The sequence below is a fragment of the Somniosus microcephalus genome, chromosome 11 (genome assembly GCF_052327205.1).
Source record: "Somniosus microcephalus isolate GS21.2 chromosome 11, FLI_Smic_1.0, whole genome shotgun sequence".
Lineage (NCBI taxonomy): Eukaryota > Metazoa > Chordata > Chondrichthyes > Squaliformes > Somniosidae > Somniosus > Somniosus microcephalus.
The window spans coordinates 125,337,135-125,363,189 of NC_140997.1; the positions used below are offsets into that span (position 1 = coordinate 125,337,135).

At 48.0% G+C, this 26,055-nt stretch overlaps 1 protein-coding gene across 2 annotated transcripts in view; it reads left to right on the forward strand.

The window, feature by feature from the left end:
* Positions 1-26,055, forward strand: part of rnf123 (ring finger protein 123) — a 693,175-nt gene that overhangs the window by 138,476 nt on the left and 528,644 nt on the right. For both annotated transcript variants that reach the window (XM_086001224.1, XM_086001225.1), the window contains exon 18: positions 25,153-25,224. In XM_086001224.1, the coding sequence (XP_085857350.1) occupies positions 25,153-25,224 (72 nt within the window). The remainder of the gene's footprint in view (positions 1-25,152; positions 25,225-26,055) is intronic.

Genomic DNA, 26,055 nt, shown 5'->3' on the forward strand with positions numbered 1-26,055 from the left:
GTGTAACGCAGTGCCCACTGTCTATATTCCTGTTACTCAGTGCCCACTCTCTCTTGCTGTGTAATTCAGTGCCCACTGTCTATATTCCTGTGGAACTCATTGCCCACTGTCGCTCTTCCTGTGTAACTCAGTGCCCACTGTCTATATTCCTGTGACTCAATGCCCACTGTCGTTCTTCCTGTGGAACTCAGTGCCCACTGTGCCTCTTCCTCAGTAAGTCAGTGCCCACTGTTTATATTGCTGTGCAACTCAGTGCCCACTGTCTATATTGCTGTGGAACTCGGTGCCTACTGTCTATATTACTGTGTAACTCAGTGCCCACTGTTGCTCTTCCTGTGTAACTCAGTGCCCACTGTCGCTCTTCCTGTGTAACTCAGTGCCCACTGTCTCTCTTCCTGTGTAACTCAGTGCCCACTGTCGCTCTTCCTGTGTAACTCAGTGCCCAATGTCGCTCTTCCTGTGTAACTCAGTGCCCACTGTCTATATTGCCGTGTAACTCAGTGCCCACTGTCCATATTGCTGTGTAACTCAATGCCCACTGTCTATATTCCTGTGTAACTCAATGCCCACTGTCTCTCTTCCTGTGTAACTCAGTGCCCACTGTCGATATTCCTGTGTAACTCAATGCCCACTGTCACTCTTCCTGTGTAACTCAGTGCCCACTGTCACTCTTCCTGTGTAACTCAATGCCCACTGTCTATATTCCTGTGTAACTCAGTGCCCACTGTCTATATTCCTGTGTAACTCAGCGCCCACTGTCGCTCTTCCTGTGTAACTGTGCCCACTGTCTATATTCCTGTGTAACTCAGTGCCCACTGTCTCTCTTGCTTTGTAACTCAGCGCCCACTGTCCATATTCCTGTGTAACTCAGTGCCCACTGTCTATATTCCTGTATATCTCAGTGCCCACTGTCTATATTGCTGTGTAACTCAGTGCCCACTGTTTATATTCCTGTGTAACTCAGTGCCCACTGTCGCTCTTCCGCTGTAATTCAGTGACCACTGTCTCTCTTCCTGTGTAACTCAGTGCCCACTGTCTCTCTCGCTGTGTAACTCCGTTCCCAATGTCTTTCTTCCTGTGTAACTCATTGCCCACTGTCTATATTCCTGTGTAACTCAGTGCCCACTGCCTATATTGCTGTGCAACTCAGTGCCCACTGCCTATATTGCTGTGCAACTCAGTGCCCACTGTCTATATTACTGTGTAACTCAGTGCCCATTGTCGCTCTTCCCGTGCAACTCAGTGCCCACTGTCTCTCTTCCTGTGTAACTCACTGCCCACTGTCTATATTCCTGTGTAACTCAGTGCCAACTGTCGCTCTTCCTGTGTAACTCAGTACTCACTGTCGCTCTTCCTGTGTAACTCAGTGCCCTCTGTCTATATTGCTGTGTAACTCAGTCCCCACTGTCTACATTCCTGTGTAACTCAGTGCCCACTGTCTATATTCTTGTAACCCAGTGCCCACTGTTGCTCTTCCTGTGTAACTCGGTGCCCACTGTCTATATTCCTGTGTAACTCAGTGCCCATTGCCTCTCTTCCTGTGTAACTCAATGCCCACTGTCTCTCTTGCTTTGTAACTCAGCGCCCACTGTCTATATTCCTGTGTAACTCAATGCCCACTGACGCTCTTCCTGTGTAACTCAATGCCCACTGTCTATATTGCTGTGCAACTCAGTGCCCACTGTCTATATTCCTGTGTAACTCAGTGCCCACTGTCTCTCTTGCTGTGTAACTCAGTGCCCACTGTGTCTCTTCCTCAGTAAGTCAGTGCCCACTGTCTATATTCCTGTGTAACTCAATGCCCACTGTCTCTCTTGATTTGTAACTCAGCGCCCACTGTCCATATTCCTGTGTAACTCAGTGCCCACTGTCTCTCTTCCTGTGTAACTCCGTGCCCACTGTCTATATTCCTGTGTAGCTCAATGCCCACAGTCGCTCTTCCTGTGTAACTCAGCCCACTGTCTATATTCCTGTGTAACTCAGTGCCCACTGTCTTTATTCCTGTGTAACTCAGTGCCCATTGTCGCTCTTCCTGTGTAACTCAGTGCCCATTGTCGCTCTTCCTGTGTAACTCATTGCCCACTGTCTATATTCCTGTGTAACTCAGTGCCCACTGTCTCTCTTCCTGTATAACTCAATGCCCACTGTCTATATTCCTGTGTAACTCAGTGCCCACTGTCACTCTTCCTGTGTAACTCAGTGCCCACTGTCTCTCTTCCTGTGTAACTCAGTGCCCACTGTCTATATTCCTGTGTAACTCAGTGCCCACTGTCTTTATTCCTGTGTAACTCAGTGCCCATTGTCGCTCTTCCTGTGTAACTCAGTGCCCATTGTCGCTCTTCCTGTGTAACTCATTGCCCACTGTCTATATTCCTGTGTAACTCAGTGCCCACTGTCTCTCTTCCTGTATAACTCAATGCCCACTGTCTATATTCCTGTGTAACTCAGTGCCCACTGTCACTCTTCCTGTGTAACTCAGTGCCCACTGTCTCTCTTCCTGTGTAACTCAGTGCCCACTGTCTATATTCCTGTGTAACTCAGTGCCCACTGTCTCTCGCTGTGTAACTCCGTCCCCATTGTCTCTCTTCCTGTGTAACTCATTGCCCACTGTCTCTCTTCCTGTGTAACTCAGTGCCCTCTGTCTATATTCCTGTGTAACTCAGTGCCCACTGTCTCTCTTCCTGTGTAACTCGGTGCCCACTGTCTATATTCCTGTGTAACTCAGTGCCCACTGTCTCTCTTCCTGTGTAACTCAATGCCCACTGTCTCTCTTCCTGTGTAACTCGGTGCCCACTGTCTATATTGCTGTGTAACTCAGTGCCCACTGTCTATATTACTGTGTAACTCAGTGCCCACTGTCTCTCTTGCTTTGTAACTCAGCGCCCACTGTCCATATTCCTGTGTAACTAAGTGCCCACTTTCTATATTCCTGTGTAACTCAGTGCACACTGTCTATATTGCTGTGGAGCTCAGTCCCCACTGTCTATATTCCTGTGTAACTCAGTGCCCACTTTCACTCTTCCTGTGTAACTCAGTGCCCACTGTCTCTCTTCCTGTGTAACTCAATGCCCACTGTCTATATTCCTGTGTAACTGAATGCCCACTGTCGCTCTTCCTGTGCAACTCAGTGCCCACTGTCTATATTCCTGTGTAACTCAGTGCCCACTGTCACTCTTCCTGTGTAACTCAGTGCCCACTGTCTCTCTTCCTGTGTAACTCAATGCCCACTGTCTATATTCCTGTGTAACTCAATGCCCACTGTCGCTCTTCCTGTGTAACTCAGCACCCACTGTCTATATTCCTGTGTAACTCAGTGCCCACTGTCACTCTTCCTGTGGAACGCAGTGCCCAGTGTCGCTCTTCCTGTGTAACTCAGTGCCTACTGTCTATATTGCTGTGTAACTCAGTGCCCACTGTCGCTCTTCCTGTGTAACGCAGTGCCCACTGTCGCTCTTCCTGTGTAATTCAGTGCCCCGTCTCTCTTCCTGTGTAACTCAGTGCCCACTGTCTATATTCCTGTTACTCAGTGCCCACTCTCTCTTGCTGTGTAATTCAGTGCCCACTGTTTATATTCCTGTGTAACTCATTGCCCACTGTCGCTCTTCCTGTGTAACTCAGTGCCCACTGTCTATATTCCTGTGACTCAATGCCCACTGTCGCTCTTCCTGTGGAACTCAGTGCCCACTGTGCCTCTTCCTCAGTAAGTCAGTGCCCACTGTTTATATTGCTGTGCAACTCAGTGCCCACTGTCTATATTGCTGTGCAACTCGGTGCCTACTGTCTATATTACTGTGTAACTCAGTGCCCACTGTCGCTCTTCCTGTGTAACTCAGTGCCCACTGTCTCTCTTCCTGTGAAACTCAGTGCGCACTGTCTATATTCCTGTGTAACTCCGTGCCAACTGTCGCTCTTCCTGTGTAACTCAGTGCCCACTGTCGCTCTTCCTGTGTAACTCAGTGCCCACTGTCGCTCTTCCTGTGTCACGCAGTACTCACTGTCGCTCTTCCTGTGTAACTCAGTGCCCTCTGTCTATATTGCTGTGTAACTCAGTGCCCACTGTCTCTATTCCTGTGTAACTCAGTGCCCACTGTCGCTCTTCCTGTGTAACTCAGTGCCCAATGTCGCTCTTCCTGTGTAACTCAGTGCCCACTGTCTATATTGCCGTGTAACTCAGTGCCCACTGTCCATATTGCTGTGTAACTCAATGCCCACTGTCTCTCTTCCTGTGTAACTCAGTGCCCACTGTCTATATTCCTGTGTAAGTCAATGCCCACTGTCACTCTTCCTGTGTAACTCAGTGCCCACTGTCTCTCTTCCTGTGTAACTCAGTGCCCACTGTCTATATTCCTGTGTAACTCAGTGCACACTGTCACTCTTCCTGTGTAACTCAATGCCCACTGTCGCTCTTCCTGTGTAACTGTGCTCAATGTCTATATTCCTGTGTAACTCAGTGCCCACTGTCTCTCTTGCTTTGTAACTCAGCGCCCACTGTCCATATTCCTGTGTAACTCAGTGCCCACTGTTTTTATTCCTGTGTAACTCAGTGCCCACTGTCTATATTGCTGTGCAACTCAGTGCCCACTGTTTATATTCCTGTGTAACTCAGTGCCCACTGTCGCTCTTCCGCTGTAATTCAGTGCCCACTGTCTCTCTTCCTGTGTAACTCAGTGCCCACTGTCTCTCTCGCTGTGTAACTCCGTTCCCATTGTCTTTCTTCCTGTGTAACTCATTGCCCACTGTCTATATTCCTGTGTAACTCAGTGCCCACTGCCTATATTGCTGTGCAACTCAGTGCCCACTGCCTATGTTGCTGTGCAACTCAGTGCCCACTGTCTATATTACTGTGTAACTCAGTGCCCATTGTCGCTCTTCCCGTGCAACTCAGTGCCCACTGTCTCTCTTCCTGTGTAACTCACTGCCCACTGTCTATATTCCTGTGTAACTCAGTGCCAACTGTCGCTCTTCCTGTGTAACTCAGTGCCCTCTGTCTATATTGCTGTGTAACTCAGTCCCCACTGTCTATATTCCTGTGTAACTCAGTGCCCTTTGTCTCTCTTCCTGTGTAACTCAATGCCCACTGTCTTTCTTCCTGTGTAACTCAGTGCCCACTGTCTATATTCCTGTGTAACTCAATGCCCACTGTCTCTCTTCCTGGGTAACTCAGTGCCCACTGTCTATATTCCTGTGTAACTCAGTGCCCACTGTCGCTCTTCCTGTGTAACTCAGTGCCCACTGTCTATATTCCTGTGTAACTCAGTGCCCACTGTCTCTCTTCCTGTGTAACTCAGTGCCCACTGTTTATATTCCTGTGTAACTCAGTGCCCACTGTCGCTCTTCCGCTGTAACTCAGTGCCCACTGTCTCTCTCGCTGTGTAACTCCGTTCCCATTGGCTTTCTTCCTGTGTAACCCATTGCCCACTGTCTATATTCCTGTGTAACTCAGTGCCCACTGCCTATATTGCTGTGCAACTCAGTGCCCACTGCCTATATTGCTGTGCAACTCAGTGCCCACTGTCTATATTACTGTGTAACTCAGTTCCCATTGTCGCTCTTCCCGTGCAACTCAGTGCCCACTGTCTCTCTTCCTGTGTAACTCACTGCCCACTGTCTATATTCCTGTGTAACTCAGTGCCAACTGTCGCTCTTCCTGTGTAACTCAGTGCCCATTGTCTCTCTTCCTGTGTAACTAAATGCCCACTGTCTCTCTTCCTGTGTAACTCAGTGCCCACTGTCTATATTCCTGTGTAACTCAGGGCCCACTGTCGCTCTTCCTGTGTAACTCAGTGCCCACTGTCTATATTCCTGTGTAACTCAGTGCCCACTGTCTCTCTTCCTGTGTAACTCAGTCCCCACTGTCTCTATTCCTGTGTAACTCAGTGCCCACTGTCGCTCTTCCTGTCTCACGCAGTACTCACTGTCGCTCTTCCTGTGTAACTCAGTGCCCACTGTCCATATTGCTGTGTAACTCACTGCCCACTGTCTATATTCCTGTGTAACTCAGTGCCCACTGTCTCTCTTCCTGTGTAACTCAGTGCCCACTGTCGCTCTTCCTGTGTAACTCAGTGCCCAATGTCGCTCTTCCTGTGTAACTCAGTGCCCACTGTCTATATTCCTGTGTAACTCCGTGCCCACTGTCTATATTCCTGTGTATCTCAGCGCCCACTGTCGCTCTTCCTGTGTAACTCGGTGCCCACTGCCTATATTCCTGTGTAACTCAGTGCCCACTGTCTCTCTTGCTTTGTAACTCAGCGCCCACTGTCCATATCCCTGTGTAACTCAGTGCCCACTGTCTGTATTCCTGTGTAACTCAGTGCCCACTGTCTATATTCCTGTGTAACTCAGTGCCCACTGTCTATATTCCTGTGTAACTCAGCGCCCACTGTCTATATTCCTGTGTAACTCAGTGCCCACTGCCCCTCTTCCTGTGTAACTCAGTGCCCACTGTCGCTCTTCCTGTGTAACTCAGTGCCCAATGTCGCTCTTCCTGTGTAACTCGGTGCCCACTGTCTATATTGCAGTGTAACTCAGTGCCCACTGTCCATATTGCTGTGTAACTCAATGCCCACTGTCTATATTCCTGTGTAACTCAATGCCCACTGTCTCTCTTCCTGTGTAACTCGGTGCCCACTGTCTATATTCCTGTGTAACTCAATGCCCACTGTCACTCTTCCTGTGTAACTCAGTGCCCACTGTCACTCTTCCTGTGTAACTCAATGCCCACTGCCTATATTCCTGTGTAACTCACTGCCCACTGTCTATATTCCTGTGTAACTCAGCGCCCACTGTCGCTCTTCCTGTGTAACTCAGTGCCCACTGTCTATATTCCTGTGTAACTCAGCGCCCACTGTCTCTCTTGCTTTGTAACTCGATGCCCACTGTCTATATTCCTGTGTAACTCAGTGCCCACTGTCTCTCTTGCTTTGTAACTCAGCGCCCACTGTCTATATTCCTGTATATCTCAGTGCCCACTGTCTATATTGCTGTGTAACTCAGTGCCCACTGTTTATATTCCTGTGTAACTCAGTGCCCACTGTCTCTCTCGCTGTGTAACTCCGTTCCCATTGTCTTTCTTCCTGTGTAACTCATTGCCCACTGTCTATATTCCTGTGTTACTCAGTGCCCACTGCCTATATTGCTGTGCAACTCAGTGCCCACTGCCTATATTGCTGTGCAACTCAGTGCCCACTGTCTATATTACTGTGTAACTCAGTGCCCACTGTCTCTCTTGCTTTGTAACTCAGTGCCCACTGTCTCTCTTCCTGTGTAACTCAGTGCCCACTTTCTATATTACTGTGTAACTCAGCGCCCACTGTCCATATTCCTGTGTAACTCAGTGCCCACTTTCTATATTCCTGTGTAACTCAGTGCCCACTGTCTAAATTGCTGTGTAACTCAGTCCCCACTGTCTATATTCCTGTGTAACTCAGTGCCCACTTTCTATATTCCTGTGTAACTCAGTGCCCACTGTCTAAATTGCTGTGTAACTCAGTCCCCACTGTCTATATTCCTGTGTAACTCAGTGCCCACTGTCTCTCTTCCTGTGTAACTCACTGCCCACTGTCTATATTCCTGTGTAACTCAGTGCCAACTGTCGCTCTTCCTGTGTAACTCAGTGCCCTCTGTCTATATTGCTGTGTAACTCAGTGCCCACTGTCTATATTACTGTGTAACTCAGTGCCCACTGTCTCTCTTGCTTTGTAACTCAGCGCCCACTGTCCATATTCCTGTGTAACTCAGTGCCCACTTTCTATATTCCTGTGTAACTCAGTGCCCACTGTCTATATTGCTGTGTAACTCAGTCCCCACTGTCTATATTCCTGTGTAACTCAGTGCCCACTTTCACTCTTCCTGTGTAACTCAGTGCCCACTGTCTCTCTTCCTGTGTAACTCAATGCCCACTGTCAATATTCCTGTGTAACTGAATGCCCACTGTCGCTCTTCCTGTGTAACTCAGTGCCCACTGTCTATATTCCTGTGTAACTCAGTGCCCACTGTCACTCTTCCTGTGTAACTCAGTGCCCACTGTCTCTCTTCCTGTGTAACTCAATGCCCACTGTCTATATTCCTGTGTAACTCAATGCCCACTGTCGCTCTTCCTGTGTCACTCAGCGCCCACTGTCGCTCTTCCTGTGTAACTCAGTGCCCACTGTCTATATTCCTGTGTAACTCAGTGCCCACTGTCTATATTCCTGTGTAACTCAGTGCCCACTGTCACTCTTCCTGTGTAACTCAGTGCCCACTGTCTCTCTTCCTGTGTAACTCCGTGCCCACTGTCTATATTGCTGTGTAACTCAGTGCCCACTGTCGCTCTTCCTGTGTAACGCAGTGCCCAGTGTCGCTCTTCCTGTGTAACTCAGTGCCTACTGTCTATATTGCTGTGTAACTCAGTGCCCACTGTCGCTCTTCCTGTGTAACGCAGTGCCCACTGTCGCTCTTCCTGTGTAATTCAGTGCCCCGTTTCTCTTCCTGTGTAACTCAGTGCCCACTGTCTATATTCCTGTTACTCAGTGCCCACTCTCTCTTGCTGTGTAATTCAGTGCCCACTGTCTATATTCCTGTGGAACTCAATGCCCACTGTCGTTCTTCCTGTGGAACTCAGTGCCCACTGTGCCTCTTCCTCAGTAAGTCAGTGCCCACTGTTTATATTGCTGTGCAACTCAGTGCCCACTGTCTATATTGCTGTGGAACTCGGTGCCTACTGTCTATGTTACTGTGTAACTCAGTGCCCACTGTCGCTCTTCCTGTGTAACTCAGTGCCCACTGTCTCTCTTCCTGTGTAACTCAGTGCGCACTGTCTATATTGCTGTGTAACTCAGTGCCCACTGCCTCTCTTCCTGTGTAACTCAGTGCCCACTGTCGCTCTTCCTGTGTAACTCAGTGCCCAATGTCGCTCTTCCTGTGTAACTCAGTGCCCACTGTCTATATTGCCGTGTAACTCAGTGCCCACTGTCCATATTGCTGTGTAACTCAATGCCCACTGTCTGTATTCCTGTGTAACTCAATGCCCACTGTCTCTCTTCCTGTGTAACTCCGTGCCCACTGTCGATATTCCTGTGTAACTCAATGCCCACTGTCACTCTTCCTGTGTAACTCAGTGCCCACTGTCACTCTTCCTGTGTAACTCAATGCCCACTGTCTCTATTCCTGTGTAACTCAGTGCCCACTGTCTATATTCCTGTGTAACTCAGCGCCCACTGTCGCTCTTCCTGTGTAAATGTGCCCACTGTCTATATTCCTGTGTAACTCAGTGCCCACTGTCTCTCTTGCTTTGTAACTCAGCGCCCACTGTCCATATTCCTGTGTAACTCAGTGCCCACTGTCTATATTCCTGTATATCTCAGTGCCCACTTTCACTCTTCCTGTGTAACTCACTGCCCACTGTCTATATTCCTGTGTAACTCAGTGCCAACTGTCGCTCTTCCTGTGTAACTCAGTGCCCTCTGTCTATATTGCTGTGTAACTCAGTGCCCACTGTCTATATTACTGTGTAACTCAGTGCCCACTGTCTCTCTTGCTTTGTAACTCAGCGCCCACTGTCCATATTCCTGTGTAACTCAGTGCCCACTTTCTATATTCCTGTGTAACTCAGTGCCCACTGTCTATATTGCTGTGTAACTCAGTCCCCACTGTCTATATTCCTGTGTAACTCAGTGCCCACTTTCACTCTTCCTGTGTAACTCAGTGCCCACTGTCTCTCTTCCTGTGTAACTCAATGCCCACTGTCTATATTCCTGTGTAACTGAATGCCCACTGTCGCTCTTCCTGTGTAACTCAGTGCCCACTGTCTATATTCCTGTGTAACTCAGTGCCCACTGTCACTCTTCCTGTGTAACTCAGTGCCCACTGTCTCTCTTCCTGTGTAACTCAATGCCCACTGTCTATATTCCTGTGTAACTCAATGCCCACTGTCGCTCTTCCTGTGTCACTCAGCGCCCACTGTCGCTCTTCCTGTGTAACTCAGTGCCCACTGTCTATATTCCTGTGTAACTCAGTGCCCACTGTCTATATTCCTGTGTAACTCAGTGCCCACTGTCACTCTTCCTGTGTAACTCAGTGCCCACTGTCTCTTCCTGTGTAACTCAATGCCCACTGTCTATATTCCTGTGTAACTCAATGCCCACTGTCGCTCTTCCTGTGTCACTCAGCGCCCACTGTCGCTCTTCCTGTGTAACTCCGTGCCCACTGTCTATATTGCTGTGTAATTCAGTGCCCCGTCTCTCTTCCTGTGTAACTCAGTGCCCACTGTCTATATTCCTGTTACTCAGTGCCCACTCTCTCTTGCTGTGTAATTCAGTGCCCACTGTCTATATTCCTGTGTAACTCATTGCCCACTGTCGCTCTTCCTGTGTAACTCAGTGCCCACTGTCTATATTCCTGTGACTCAATGCCCACTGTCGTTCTTCCTGTGGAACTCAGTGCCCACTGTGCCTCTTCCTCAGTAAGTCAGTGCCCACTGTTTATATTGCTGTGCAACTCAGTGCCCACTGTCTATATTGCTGTGGAACTCGGTGCCCACTGTCACTCTTCCTGTGTAACTCAGTGCCCACTGTCTCTCTTCCTGTGTAACTCAGTGCCCACTGTCACTCTTCCTGTGTAACTCAGTGCCCACTGTCACTCTTCCTGTGTAACTCAATGCCCACTGTCTATATTCCTGTGTAACTCAGTGCCCACTGTCTATATTCCTGTGTAACTCAGCGCCCACTGTCGCTCTTCCTGTGTAACTGTGCCCACTGTCTATATTGCTGTGTAACTCAGTGCCCACTGTTTATATTCCTGTGTAACTCAGTGCCCACTGTCGCTCTTCCGCTGTAATTCAGTGCCCACTGTCTCTCTTCCTGTGTAACTCAGTGCCCACTGTCTCTCTCGCTGTGTAACTCCGTTCCCATTGTCTATATTCCTGTGTAACCCAGCGCCCACTGTCTCTCTTGCTTTGTAACTCAGTGCCCACTGTCTATATTCCTGTGTAACTCAATGCCCACTGTCTCTCTTCCTGTGTAACTCAGTGCCCACTGTCTCTCTTCCTGTGTAACTCAGTGCCCACTGTCTATATTCCTGTGTAACTCGGTGCCCACTGCCTATATTCCTGTGTAACTCAGTGCCCACTGTCTCTCTTGCTTTGTAACTCAGCGCCCACTGTCCATATCCCTGTGTAACTCAATGCCCACTGTCTCTCTTCCTGTGTAACTCAGTGCCCACTGTCCATATCCCTGTGTAACTCAGCGCCCACTGTCTATATTCCTGTGTAACTCAGTGCCCACTGCCCCTCTTCCTGTGTAACTCAGTGCCCACTGTCGCTCTTCCTGTGTAACTCAGTGCCCAATGTCGCTCTTCCTGTGTAACTCGGTGCCCACTGTCTATATTGCCGTGTAACTCAGTGCCCACTGTCCATATTGCTGTGTAACTCAATGCCCACTGTCTATATTCCTGTGTAACTCAATGCCCACTGTCTCTCTTCCTGTGTAACTCAGTCCCCACTGTCTATATTCCTGTGTAACTCAGTGCCCACTTTCACTCTTCCTGTGTAACTCAGTGCCCACTGTCTCTCTTCCTGTGTAACTCAATGCCCACTGTCTATATTCCTGTGTAACTGAATGCCCACTGTCGCTCTTCCTGTGTAACTCAGTGCCCACTGTCTATATTCCTGTGTAACTCAGTGCCCACTGTCACTCTTCCTGTGTAACTCAGTGCCCACTGTCTCTCTTCCTGTGTAACTCAATGCCCACTGTCTATATTCCTGTGTAACTCAATGCCCACTGTCGCTCTTCCTGTGTCACTCAGCGCCCACTGTCGCTCTTCCTGTGTAACTCAGTGCCCACTGTCTATATTCCTGTGTAACTCAGTGCCCACTGTCTATATTCCTGTGTAACTCAGTGCCCACTGTCACTCTTCCTGTGTAACTCAGTGCCCACTGTCTCTCTTCCTGTGTAACTCCGTGCCCACTGTCTATATTGCTGTGTAACTCAGTGCCCACTGTCGCTCTTCCTGTGTAACGCAGTGCCCAGTGTCGCTCTTCCTGTGTAACTCAGTGCCAACTGTCTATATTGCTGTGTAACTCAGTGCCCACTGTCGCTCTTCCTGTGAAACGCAGTGCCCACTGTCGCTCTTCCTGTGTAATTCAGTGCCCCGTCTCTCTTCCTGTGTAACTCAGTGCCCACTGTCTATATTCCTGTTACTCAGTGCCCACTCTCTCTTGCTGTGTAATTCAGTGCCCACTGTCTATATTCCTGTGTAACTCATTGCCCACTGTCGCTCTTCCTGTGGAACTCAGTGCCCACTGTGCCTCTTCCTCAGTAAGTCAGTGCCCACTGTTTATATTGCTGTGCAACTCAGTGCCCACTGTCTATATTGCTGTGGAACTCGGTGCCTACTGTCTATATTACTGTGTAACTCAGTGCCCACTGTCGCTCTTCCTGTGTAACTCAGTGCCCACTGTCTCTCTTCCTGTGTAACTCAGTGCGCACTGTCTATATTGCTGTGTAACTCAGTGCCCACTGCCTCTCTTCCTGTGTAACTCAGTGCCCACTGTCGCTCTTCCTGTGTAACTCAGTGCCCAATGTCGCTCTTCCTGTGTAACTCAGTGCCCACTGTCTATATTGCCGTGTAACTCAGTGCCCACTGTCCATATTGCTGTGTAACTCAATGCCCACTGTCTATATTCCTGTGTAACTCAATGCCCACTGTCTCTCTTCCTGTGTAACTCAGTGCCCACTGTCTATATTCCTGTGTAACTCAATGCCCACTGTCTATATTCCTGTGTAACTCAGCGCCCACTGTCGCTCTTCCTGTGTAACTGTGCCCACTGTCTATATTCCTGTGTAACTCAGTGCCCACTGTCTCTCTTGCTTTGTAACTCAGCGCCCACTGTCCATATTCCTGTGTAACTCAGTGCCCACTGTCTATATTCCTGTATATCTCAGTGCCCACTGTCTATATTGCTGTGTAACTCAGTGCCCACTGTTTATATTCCTGTGTAACTCAGTGCCCACTGTCGCTCTTCCGCTGTAATTCAGTGCCCACTGTCTCTCTTCCTGTGTAACTCAGTGCCCACTGCCTATATTCCTGTGTAACTCATTGCCCACTGTCTATATTCCTGTGTAACTCAGTGCCCACTGCCTATATTGCTGTGCAACTCAGTGCCCACTGCCTATATTGCTGTGCAACTCAGTGCCCACTGTCTATATTACTGTGTAACTCAGTGCCCATTGTCGCTCTTCCCGTGCAACTCAGTGCCCACTGTCTCTCTTCCTGTGTAACTCACTGCCCACTGTCTATATTCCTGTGTAACTCAGTGCCAACTGTCGCTCTTCCTGTGTAACTCAGTACTCACTGTCGCTCTTCCTGTGTAACTCAGTGCCCTCTGTCTATATTGCTGTGTAACTCAGTCCCCACTGTCTATATTCCTGTGTAACTCAGTGCCCACTTTCACTCTTCCTGTGTAACTCAGTGCCCTTTGTCTCTCTTCCTGTGCAACTCAATGCCCACTGTCTATATTCCTGTGTAACGCAATGCCCACTGTCGCTCTTCCTGTGTAACTCAGTGCCCACTGTCTATATTCCTGTGTAACTCAATGCCCACTGTCGCTCTTCCTGTGTAACTCAGTGCCCACTGTCTATATTCCTGTGTAACTCAATGCCCACTGTCTCTCTTCCTGGGTAACTCAGTGCCCACTGTTTATATTCCTGTGTAACTCAGTGCCCACTGTCGCTCTTCCGCTGTAATTCAGTGCCCACTGTCTCTCTTCCTGTGCAACTCAGTGCCCACTGTCTCACTCGCTGTGTAACTCCGTTCCCATTGTCTTTCTTCCTATGTAACTCATTGCCCACTGTCTATATTCCTGTGCAACTCAGTGCCCACTGCCTATATTGCTGTGCAACTCAGTGCCCACTGTCTATATTACTGTGTAACTCAGTTCCCATTGTCGCTCTTCCCGTGCATCTCAGTGCCCACTGTCTCTCTTCCTGTGTAACTCACTGCCCACTGTCTATATTCCTGTGTAACTCAATGCCCACTGTCTCTCTTCCTGTGTAACTCAGTGCCCATTGTCTCTCTTCCTGTGTAACTAAATGCCCACTGTCTCTCTTCCTGTGTAACTCAGTGCCCATTGTCTATATTACTGTGTAACTCAGTGCCCATTGTCGCTCTTCCTGTGCAACTCAGTGCCCACTGTCTCTCTTCCTGTGTAACTCACTGCCCACTGTCTGTATTCCTGTGTAACTCCGTGCCAACTGTCGCTCTTCCTGTGTAACTCAGTACTCACTGTCGCTCTTCCTGTGTAACTCAGTGCCCTCTGTCTATATTGCTGTGTAACTCAGTCCCCACTGTCTATATTCCTGTGTAACTCAGTGCCCACTGTCTATATTCCTGTGACTCAATGCCCACTGTCGCTCTTCCTGTGGAACTCAGTGCCCACTGTCTATATTCCTGTGACTCAATGCCCACTGTCGCTCTTCCTGTGGAACTCAGTGCCCACTGTGCCTCTTCCTCAGTTAGTCAGTGCCCACTGTTTATATTGCTGTGCAACTCAGTGCCCACTGTCTATATTGCTGTGCAACTCGGTGCCTACTGTCTATATTACTGTGTAACTCAGTGCCCACTGTCCATATTGCTGTGTAACTCAGTGCCCACTGTCTCTCTTGCTTTGTAACTCAGCGCCCACTGTCCATATTCCTGTGTAACTCAGTGCCTACTGTCTATATTCCTGTATATCTCAGTACCCACTGTCTATATTGCTGTGTAACTCAGTGCCCACTGTTTATATTCCGCTGTAATTCAGTGCCCACCGTCTCTCTTCCTGTGTAACTCAGTGCCCACTGTCTCTCTCGCTGTGTAACTCCGTTCCCATTGTCTTTCTTCCTATGTAACTCATTGCCCACTGTCTATATTCCTGTGTAACTCAGTGCCCACTGCCTATATTGCTGTGCAACTCAGTGCCCACTGCCTATATTGCTGTGCAACTCAGTGCCCACTGTCTATATTACTGTGTAACTCAGTTCCCATTGTCGCTCTTCCCGTGCAACTCAGTGCCCACTGTCTATATTCCTGTGTAACACAATGCCCACTGTTTTTATTCCTGTGTAACTCAGTGCCCACTGTCTATATTGCTGTGTAACTCAGTGCCCACTGTTTATATTCCTGTGTAACTCAGTGCCCACTGTCGCTCTTCCGCTGTAATTCAGTGCCCACTGTCTCTCTTCCTGTGTAACTCAGTGCCCACTGTCTCTCTCGCTGTGTAACTCCGTTCCCATTGTCTTTCTTCCTGTGTAACTCATTGCCCACTGTCTATATTCCTGTGTAACTCCGTGCCCACTGCCTATATTGCTGTGCAACTCAGTGCCCACTGCCTATATTCCTGTGTAACTCAGTGCCCTTTGTCTCTCTTCCTGTGTCACTCAGTACTCACTGTCGCTCTTCCTGTGTAACTCAGTGCCCTGTCTATATTGCTGTGTAACTCAGTGCCCACTGTCCATATTGCTGTGTAACTCAGTCCCCACTGTCTATATTCCTGTGTAACTCAGTGCCCTTTGTCTCTCTTCCTGTGTCACTCAGTGCCCACTGTCTATATTCCTGTGTAACTCAGTGCCCACTGTCTCTCTTCCTGTGTAACTCAGTGCCCACTGTCTCTCTTCCTGTGTAACTCAGTCCCCACTGTCTCTATTCCTGTGTAACTCAGTGCCCACTGTCGCTCTTCCTGTCTCACGCAGTACTCACTGTCGCTCTTCCTGTGTAACTCAATGCCCAATGTCGCTCTTCCTGTGTAACTCAGTGCCCACTGTCCATATTGCTGTGTAACTCACTGCCCACTGTCTATATTCCTGTGTAACTCAGTGCCCACTGTCGCTCTTCCTGTGTAACTCAGTGCCCACTGTCTATATTCCTGTGTAACTCAGTGCCCACTGTCTATATTCCTGTGTAACTCAGCGCCCACTGTCGCTCTTCCTGTGTAACTCGGTGCCCACTGTCTATATTCCTGTGTAACTCAGTGCCCACTGTCTCTCTTGCTTTGTAACTCAGCGCCCACTGTCCATATTCCTGTGTAACTCAGTGCCCACTGTCTGTATTCCTGTGTAACTCAGTGCCCACTGTATATATTCCTGTGTAACTCAGTGCCCACTGTCTATATTCCTGTGTAACTCAGCGCCCACTGTCTATATTCCTGTGTAACTCAGTGCCCACTGCCTCTCTTCCTGTGTAACTCAGTGCCCACTGTCGCTCTTCCTGTGTAACTCGGTGCCCACTGTCTATATTGCCGTGTAACTCTGCCCACTGTCCATATTGCTGTGTAACTCAATGCCCACTGTCTATATTCCTGTGTAACTCAGTGCCCACTGTCTATGTTCCTGTGTAACTCAGTGCCCACTGTCACTCTTCCTGTGTAACTCAGTGCCCACTGTCACTCTTCCTGTGTAACTCAATGCCCACTGTCTATATTCCTGTGTAACTCAGTGCCCACTGTCTCTCTTGCTTTGTAACTCAATGCCCACTGTCTATATTCCTGTGTAACTCAGTGCCCACTGTCTATGTTCCTGTGTAACTCAGTGCCCACTGTCTCTCTTGCTTTGTAACTCAGCGCCCACTGTCCATATTCCTGTGTAACTCAGTGCCCACTTTCTATATTACTGTGTAACTCAGTGCCCATTGTCGCTCTTCCTGTGCAACTCAGTGCCCACTGTCTATATTGCTGTGTAACTCAGTGCCCACTGTCCATATTGCTGTGTAACTCAGTGCCCACTTTCACTCTTCCTGTGTAACTCAGTGCCCTTTGTCTCTCTTCCTGTGTAACTCAATGCCCACTGTCTATATTCCTGTGTAACTCAATGCCCACTGTCTCTCTTCCTGTGTAACTCAGTGCCCGCTGTCTATATTCCTGTGCAACTCAGCGCCCACTGTCGCTCTTCCTGTGTAACTCGGTGCCCACTGCCTATATTCCTGTGTAACTCAGTGCCCACTGTCTCTCTTGCTTTGTAACTCAGCGCCCACTGTCCATATTCCTGTGTAACTCAGTGCCCACTGTCGCTCTTCCTGTGTAACTCAGTGCCCACTGTCTATATTCCTGTGTAACTCAGTGCCCACTGTCGCTCTTCCTGTGTAACTCAATGCCCACTGTCTATATTCCTGTGTAGCTCAGTGCCCACTGTCTCTCTTGCTTTGTAACTCAATGCCCACTGTCTATATTCCTGTGTAACTCAGTGCCCACTGTCTCTCTTGCTTTGTAACTCAGCGCCCACTGTCCATATTCCTGTGTAACTCAGTGCCCACTGTCTATATTCCTGTATATCTCAGTGCCCACTGTCTATATTGCTGTGTAACTCAGTGCCCACTGTTTATATTCCTGTGTAACTCAGTGCCCACTGTCGCTCTTCCGCTGTAATTCAGTGCCCACCGTCTCTCTTCCTGTGTAACTCAGTGCCCACTGTCTCTCTCGCTGTGTAACTCCGTTCCCATTGTCTTTCTTCCTGTGTAACTCATTGCCCACTGCCTATATTGCTGTGCAACTCAGTGCCCACTGCTTATATTGCTGTGCAACTCAGTGCCCACTGTCTATATTACTGTGTAACTCAGTGCCCATTGTCGCTCTTCCTGTGCAACTCAGTGCCCACTGTCTCTCTTCCTGTGTAACTCACTGCCCACTGTCTATATTCCTGTGTAACTCAGTGCCAACTGTCGCTCTTCCTGTGTAACTCAGTACTCACTGTCGCTCTTCCTGTGTAACTCAGTGCCCTCTGTCTATATTGCTGTGTAACTCAGTGCCCACTGTCCATATTGCTGTGTAACTCAGCCCCCACTGTCTATATTCCTGTGTAACTCAGTGCCCACTTTCACTCTTCCTGTGTAACTCAGTGCCCTTTGTCTCTCTTCCTGTGTAACTCAATGCCCACTGTCTATATTCCTGTGTAACTCAATGCCCACTGTCTCTCTTCCTGTGTTACTCAGTGCCCGCTGTCTATATTCCTGTGTAACTCAGCGCCCACTGTCGCTCTTCCTGTGTAACTCGGTGCCCACTGCCTATATTCCTGTGTAACTCAGTGTCCACTGTCGCTCTTCCTGTGTAACTCAGTGCCCACTGTCTATATTCCTGTGTAACTCAGTGCCCACTGTCACTCTTCCTGTGTAACTCAGTGCCCACTGTCTCTTCCTGTGTAACTCAATGCCCACTGTCTATATTCCTGTGTAACTCAATGCCCACTGTCGCTCTTCCTGTGTCACTCAGCGCCCACTGTCGCTCTTCCTGTGTAACTCAGTGCCCACTGTCTATATTCCTGTGTAACTCAGTGCCCACTGTCTATATTCCTGTGTAACTCAGTGCCCACTGTCGCTCTTCCTGTGTAACTCAGTGCCCAATGTCGCTCTTCCTGTGTAACTCAGTGCCCACTGTCTATATTCCTGTGTAACTCAGTGCCCACTGTCTATATTCCTGTGTAACTCAGCGCCCACTGTCGCTCTTGCTTTGTAACTCAGCGCCCACTGTCCATATTCCTGTGTAACTCAGTGCCCACTGTCTATATTCCTGTGTTACTCAGTGCCCACTGCCTATATTCCTGTGTAACTCTGCGCCCACTGTCTGTATTCCTGTGTAGCTCAGTGCCCACTGTCGCTCTTCCTGTGTAACTCAGTGCCCACTGTGTCTCTTCCTCAGTAAGTCAGTGCCCACTGTCGCTCTTCCTGTGTAACGCAGTGCCCTCTATCCCTCTTGCTGTGTAACTCAGTTCCCACTGTCGTTCTTCCTGTGTAACTCATTGCCGACTGTCCATATTCCTGTGTAACTCAGTGCCCACTGTCGCTCTTCCTGTGTAACTCAGTGCCCAGTGTCGCTCTTCCTGTGTAACTCAGTGCTCACTGTCTATATTGCTTTGTAACTCAGTGCCGACTGTCTCTCTTCCTGTGTAACTCAGTGCCCACTGTCGCTCTTCCTGTGTAACTCAGTGCCCACTGTCTATATTCCTGTGTAACTCAATGCCCACTGTCTCTCTTCCTGTGTAACTCAATGCCCACTGTCGATATTCCTGTGTAACTCAGTGCCCACTGTCTATGTGGGATTGTTCCCTGGGTCTCGCTGGTATTCTCTGGGTGGTTTGTGTTGTGGGATTGTTCCCTGGGTCTCACTAGTATTCTCTGGGTGGTTACTGTTGCGAGATGTGGGAGCCGGTAGACCCCATTGAAGGCTAACGGTGAGTACATCTGTGACAAGTGTCTGCTGCTACAGGATCTCCAGCTCCGTGTTCATGAGCTGGAGTCTGAGCTTCAGATACTGCGACACATCAGGGAGGGGGAGAAGTACCTGGACTCTGTGTATCAGGAGGTGGTCACACCTATGAAGTTAATTAATTCAGATGGAGCCCATGGCCAGGGTCAGGACGGTGTGACTACGAGTGCGGCAGGTACGGGGAACCAGGAGGTAGTGTTGGAGGAGCCGCAGCCCTTGCTCTTGACCAACAGGTTCGAGGTTCTTACTCCCGTGGGGACGGGAGCAGGGGCTGCAGGGAGGATGAGCAACCTGGCCACAGCACCGTGGAACGGGGGGCCATTGAAGAGGGGGGAGTAAATAGAAATGTTGTAGTGGTAGGGGATAGTATTATTAGGGGGATAGATAGAGTTCTCTGCAGCCAAGAGCGAGAGTCCCGAAGGCTGTGTTGCCTACCCGGTGCCAGGGTTAAGGACATCTCCTCTGGGCTGGAAAGAAACTTGCAGTGGGAGGGGGTGGATCCAGTTGTCGTGGTCCATGTTGGTACAAACGACGTAGATAGGACTAGGAAGCCGGTTCTGTTAAAGAAGTAAGAGCAGCTAGGGGTCAAATTAAAAAACAGAACCTCAAGGGTAATAATCTCTGGATTATTACCTGAGCCACGAGCGAATTTGGCTAGGACAAATAAAATCAGAGTTAAATGCGTGGCTCAAAGACTGGTGTGGGAGAAATGGGTTTTGCTTCCTGGGACACTGGCACCAGTACTGGGGCAGGAGGGAGCTGTTCCGTTGGGACGGGCTTCACTTGGCCAGTGCTGGGACTAGGGTCCTGGCGGATCATATAACTAGGGCTGCAGAGAGGGCTTTAAACTAACTAGTGGGGGGGGAGGTTCCTAGAGAACAAATAATAAAAATGACAACAGAGAAGGTCATAGACTTAGGTAGCAGTGGGGAAATGAAAAACCAGAGTGTGTCAGGAAGGGGCAGAAGGTATGGAGTAAAAGGTAAAGTAATAAAAAGGGCAAAAGCAGGAACTAAGTGTCAAAAAACACATTTGAAAGTTCTCTATCTGAATGCACGTAGCATTCGTAACAAAATAGATGAGTTAATGGCACAAATAGCTACATATGGGTATGATCTTGTGGCCATTACAGAAACATGGCTGCAGGGTGACAATGCCTGGGAATTAAACATACCAGGTTATTTAACGACCAGGAAGGACAGGCAGGAAGGAAGGGGAGGTGGGGTGGCTATGTTAATAAAGGAAGGAATCACTGTAATACAGAGAAATGATATTGGGTCAAAAGATCAGGATAATGAAACAGTTTGGGTGGAGATAAGGAATAATAAGGGGAAAAAAACACTAGTGGGCGTAGTCTATAGGCCTCCGAACAGTTGCAACTCGGTTGGACGGAGTATCAATCAGGAAATAGTTGAGGCTTGTAATAAGGGAACATCTATAATTATGGGGGATTTTAACTATCATATTAACTGGACAAATCAAATTGGGCAGGGCTGCCTTGAGGATGAGTTCATTGAGTGTATTAGGGATGGGTTTCTTGAGCAGTATGTAACTGAACCGACCAGGGGGCAAGCAACCTCAGATCTGGTCCTGTGTAACGAGACAGGAATAATTAAAAATGTCCTAGTAAAGGATCCCCTTGGAATGAGTGACCATAACATGGTTGAATTCCATGTTCAATTAGAGGGTGAGGAGGTTGTATCTCAAACAAGCGTGCTAAGCTTGAATAAAGGAGACTATGAAGGTATGAGAGCAGAATTGAGCAAAGTGGATTGGGAAAATAGATTAAAGGGTAAGACGATACATGATCAGTGGTGTACATTTAAGGAGTTATTTTACAAATTCCAAAAAAAGTATATTCCACTGAGAAGAAAAGGGTGTAAAAGAAAAGACAGCCATCCGTGGCTAAGTAAAGAAATTAAGGATAGTATTCGACTAAAAAGAAGGGCATATAAGGTAGCCAAATCTAGTGGGAGGATAGAGGATTGGGAAAACTTTAAAAGACAGCAAAAAATAACAAAAAGATTGATTAGGAAAGGGAAGATAGATTATGAAAGTAAATTAGCAAAAAATATAAAAACAGATAGTAAGAGTTTTTATAGTTATATAAAAAGAAAAAGGGTGGCTAAAGTAAATGTTGGTCCCTTAGAGGGTGAGACCGGGAAATTAATGGTGGGAAATATGGAGATGGCAAAAACACTGAATGAATATTTTGTATCAGTCTTTACAGTAGAGGACACCAAGAATATCCCAACACTGGACAAGCAGGGGGCTATAGGGGGGGAGGAGATAAACACGATCAAAATCACTAAGGAAGTGGTACTCGGTAAAATAATGGGACTCAAGGCGGATAAATCGCCTGGACCTGATGGCTTACATCCAAGGGTCTTGAGGGAAGTGGTGGTAGGGATTGTGGATGCATTGGTAATAATCTTCCAAAACTCCCTGGACTCAGCAAAGGTCCCAGCAGACTGGAAAACTGCTAATGTAACACCCTTATTGAAAAAGGGCAGTAGACAGAAGGCTGGAAACTATAGACTGGTTAGCCTAACATCTGTGGTAGGTAAAATTTTGGAGTCCATTATTAAGGAGACAGTAACAGGACATTTGGATAATCATAGTTTAATAAGACAAAGTCAGCATGGTTTTATGAAGGGGAAGTCATGTTTGACAAATTTGCTGGAGTTCTTTGAGGAAGTAACATACAGGGTGGATAAAGGTGAACCAGTGGACGTAGTGTATTTAGACTTCCAAAAGGCATTTGACAAGGTGCCACACAAGATTATTGCTTAAGATAAAAAATCACGGGATTGGGGGTAATATTCTGGCATGGATAGAGGATTGGCTATCTAACAGAAGGCAGAGAGTTGGGATAAATGGTTCATTCTCAGACTGGCAATCAGTAACCAGTGGTGTTCCGCAGGGGTCAGTGCTGGGTCCCCAACTCTTTACAATCTATATTAACGATTTGGAGGAGGGGACCGAGTGTAACATATCAAAGTTTGCAGATGATACTAAGATGGGAAGGAAAGTAGTGAGAGAGGAGGACATAAAAAACCTGCAAGGGGACATAGACAGGCTAAGTAAGTGGGCAGAGACTTGGCAGATGGAATACAATACTGGAAAGTGTGAGGTTATGCACTTTGGCAGGAAAAATCGTAGAGCAAGTTATTATCTTAATGGCAAGAAACTGGAAAGTACTGAAGTACAAAGGGATCTGGGGGTCCTGGTGCACGAAACTCAAAAGGTTAGTATGCAGGTGCAGCAAGTGATTAAGAAGGCCAATGGAATGTTGGCTTTCATTGCTAGGGGGATAGAATATAATAATAGGGAGGTATTGCTTCAGTTGTACAATGTATTGGTGAGACCGCACCTGGAATACTGCATACAGTTTTGGTGTCCATACTTAAGAAAAGACATACTTGCTCTCGAGTCAGTACAAAGAAGGTTCACTCGGTTAATCCCGGGGATGAGGGGATGGACATATTGGGACTCTACTCATTGGAGTTCAGAAGAATGAGAGGCGATCTTATTGAAACATATAAGATTGTGAAGGGGTTGGATCGGGTGGATGCGGGGAGGATGTTCCAGATGATGGGTGAAACTAGAACTAGGGGGCATAGTCTTAGAATAAGGGGCTGCTCTTTCAAAACTGAGATGAGGAGGAACTACTTCACTCAGAGGGTGGTAGGTCCATGGAATATGCTGCCCCAAAAAGCTGTCGAAGCTACATCATTACATAAATTTAAAACATAAATAGACAGTTTCCTAGAAGAAAAGGGAATTAAGGGTTACGGGGAGCGGGCAGGAATTTGGACATGAGTCTAGGTTCGGATCGGTCATGGCCCTGTGGGTAGCGGAGCGGGCCCAGGGGCCGTGTAGCCTGATCCTGCTCCTGTTTCGTGTGTCTAATTCTGTTAGATTCAGGAGATGGTTCTGTCATAGTGGATTGGCGGTTAGGATCAGATCAGCCATGATCTTATTGAATGGCGGAGCAGGCTCGAGGGGCCAATTGGCCTACTCCTGCTCCTATTTCTTATGTTCTTATGTTGTGGGATTGTTCCCTGGGTCTCGCTGGTATTCTCTGGGTGGTTTGTGTTGTGGGATTGTTCCCTGGGTCTCGCTGGTATTCTCTGGGTGGTTTGTGTTGTGGGATTGTTCCCTGGGTCTCGCTGGTATTCTCTGGGTGGTTTGTGTTGTGGGATTGTTCCCTGGGTCTCGCTAGTATTCTCTGGGTGGTTTGTGTTGTGGGATTGTTCCCTGGGTCTCGCTGGTATTCTCTGGGTGGTTTGTGTTGTGGGATTATTCTCTGGGTCTCGCTGGTATTCTCTGGGTGGTTTGTGTTGTGGGATTGTTCCCTGGGTCTCGCTAGTATTCTCTGGGTGGTTTGTGCTGTGTTGTGGGTTGGTGCCCTGTGTCTCGATCTTATTCTCTGGGTCGTTTGTGCTGTGCCGCTGGTCAACAACAATAATAACTGCTTGTATTTCTAAATTGCTTTTACCTTCGTAAAATGCTCCAAGGTACTTCACATAGGCGCAAAAAGGACACCTCATAGTAGCAGGAGAAGAGTGTGTGTTGGTAACAAAAAGACTGGTCGAAGAGGTCGATTTTGAGGAGTTGTTTGAAAGGGGGAGAAAACGATTGAGGGGCAGGAGTTCAGGGAGGGCCAAGTAGCTGGAAGGCTCTGCCACTGAAGTTGGAACAGAGGAATGGGGATGCAAAGGAGGTCAGGGTTGCAAAAGCAGTGCGTTTGGACACTGGGCTGGAGGAGGTTGTGAGGTTAGGATGAGCCAGGCCATTGAGTGATTTATACATGAGGGCAAGGATTTAGAATTCCATGTGTTGGGAGAAACAGGTTGTTAATGGAGCTTCGTGAGGACAGGGCTTAATCAGCTATATAGGAACAGGAGTAGACCATTCAGTCTCTTGAGCCTGTTCCGCCATTCAATTAGATCATGGCTGATCTGTAACTGAAGTCTATTTACCTGCCTTTGTTCCATATCCGTTGATATCCTTACCTAATAATCTATTATAATCGGTCTTGAAAATTTCAATTGACCCCCAGCATCCACAGCCTTTTGTGTATTTTAAAAAAACAAAAACAGTTTCCTGATTACACTCCTGAATGGCTAGCTCTAATTTTAGGATTGTGCCACCCCTGTTCTGGATTCCCCCCACCAGAGGAAACAGATTCTATCTCTCCTATCAAATCGTTGTATCATTTAAACACCTCAATTAGATCACCCCTTAATCTCTGTACTCAAGAGAATACAACCCAAGTTTATGCAACCTGTCCTCATAATTTAACCTTTTAAACCCTGGCATCAACCTGGTGAATCTACGCTGTACCCCCTCCAAGGCCAATATATCCATCTTCAGGTGTGGTGCTCTAAACTTAACACAGTAATCTAAATGGGGTCTGAGTGAGGCTCTGTACAACTGAAGCATCTCTTCCTCCCCCTTGTATTCACGCCCCCTTGTAATAAAAGGCAACAGTACATGAGCCTTTTTGATTGTTTTTTGTACCTGTGCACTAGCTTTTAAAGATTTGTGTACATGGAGTTAGTGAGACTTGGTGGGACAGCGTTAGGGTGCTGGAGTTTTGGCCGAGTTCCAATGAATATAGGGTGGAAGGTGAGGGGAATGTGGGAGAAGTTGAGCCCAGAGGTGGTGAAGGCACAGCTGAAGGTTTCAGCAGCAGTGGGAGGAACTGATGGCAGACACGATAGATGTTGCGGCGGTGCAAATGGGCATTACTGGTGATGGATGGCAGATGGAGTCTGAAGCTTGGTCTGATGAAACTCTCCCACAGGGGAATTTGAAAGGTTTTGAAAGGTTCTGAAGGGCATAAATATGAACTGCCATCTGGTTGCAAGCTGAGACTATAACCAAATGCTTGTGTTGTGAGATTTAGTTCAACACACTAAAATGTTTAAACCTTATCATTTCAGGGCGAGGCATCCAGATACATTTTCCTGAATAAGTTTAGAAAATTTTTACAGGAGAATGCCAGCAATCGAGGGGTGAGTTTCATTTATGATGAGTTCTTGGTCCTGGGTTTCTAACCGAATCTGTGTAAGGAATGCTGTGATATTGCACCGCTACCTCTGGAGTCCTTCAAGGATCCATCCTTGGCTCCCTCCTATTTCTCATCTACATGCTACCCCTCAGCGATGTCATCTGAAAACACCGTCACTTTCCACATGTACGCTGACGACACCCAGCTCTTCCTCACCACCATCTCTCAACCCCTCCGCTGCCTCTTATTTGTTACGTTGCTTGTCCGACATCCAGTATTGGATGAGCAGAAATTTCCTCCAACTAAATATTGGGAAGACCAAAGCCATTGTCTTGGTTCCCGCCACAAACTTTGTTCCCTAGCCACCAAATCACTCCATCCTTCTCACTGGCCACTGTCTGAGCCTGAACCAGACTATTTGCAACCTTGGCATCCTATTTGACCCTGAGCTGAGCTCTGACCCCATATCCTCTCCATCACCAAGACTGCCCACTTCCACCTCCATAACATCGCCCGTCTCCACCCCTGCCTCAGCTCAGCTGCTGAAACCCTCCTCCCTGCCTCTGTTACCTCGACACTTGACTATTCAATGTTCTCCTGGCCGGCCTCCCACCTTGCACCCTCCGTAAACTTGCACTTATCCAAAACTCTGCTGCCCGTATCCTAACTCGCACCAAGTCTTGTTCACCCATCACCCCTGTGCTTGCTGACCTACATTGGCTCCTGGTCTGGCAATGCTTCAGTTTTAAAATTCTCATCCTCGTGTTCAAATCTCTCCATGGCCTTGCCCCTCCCTATCTCTGTAACCTCCTCCAGCCTTACAACCCTACGAGAA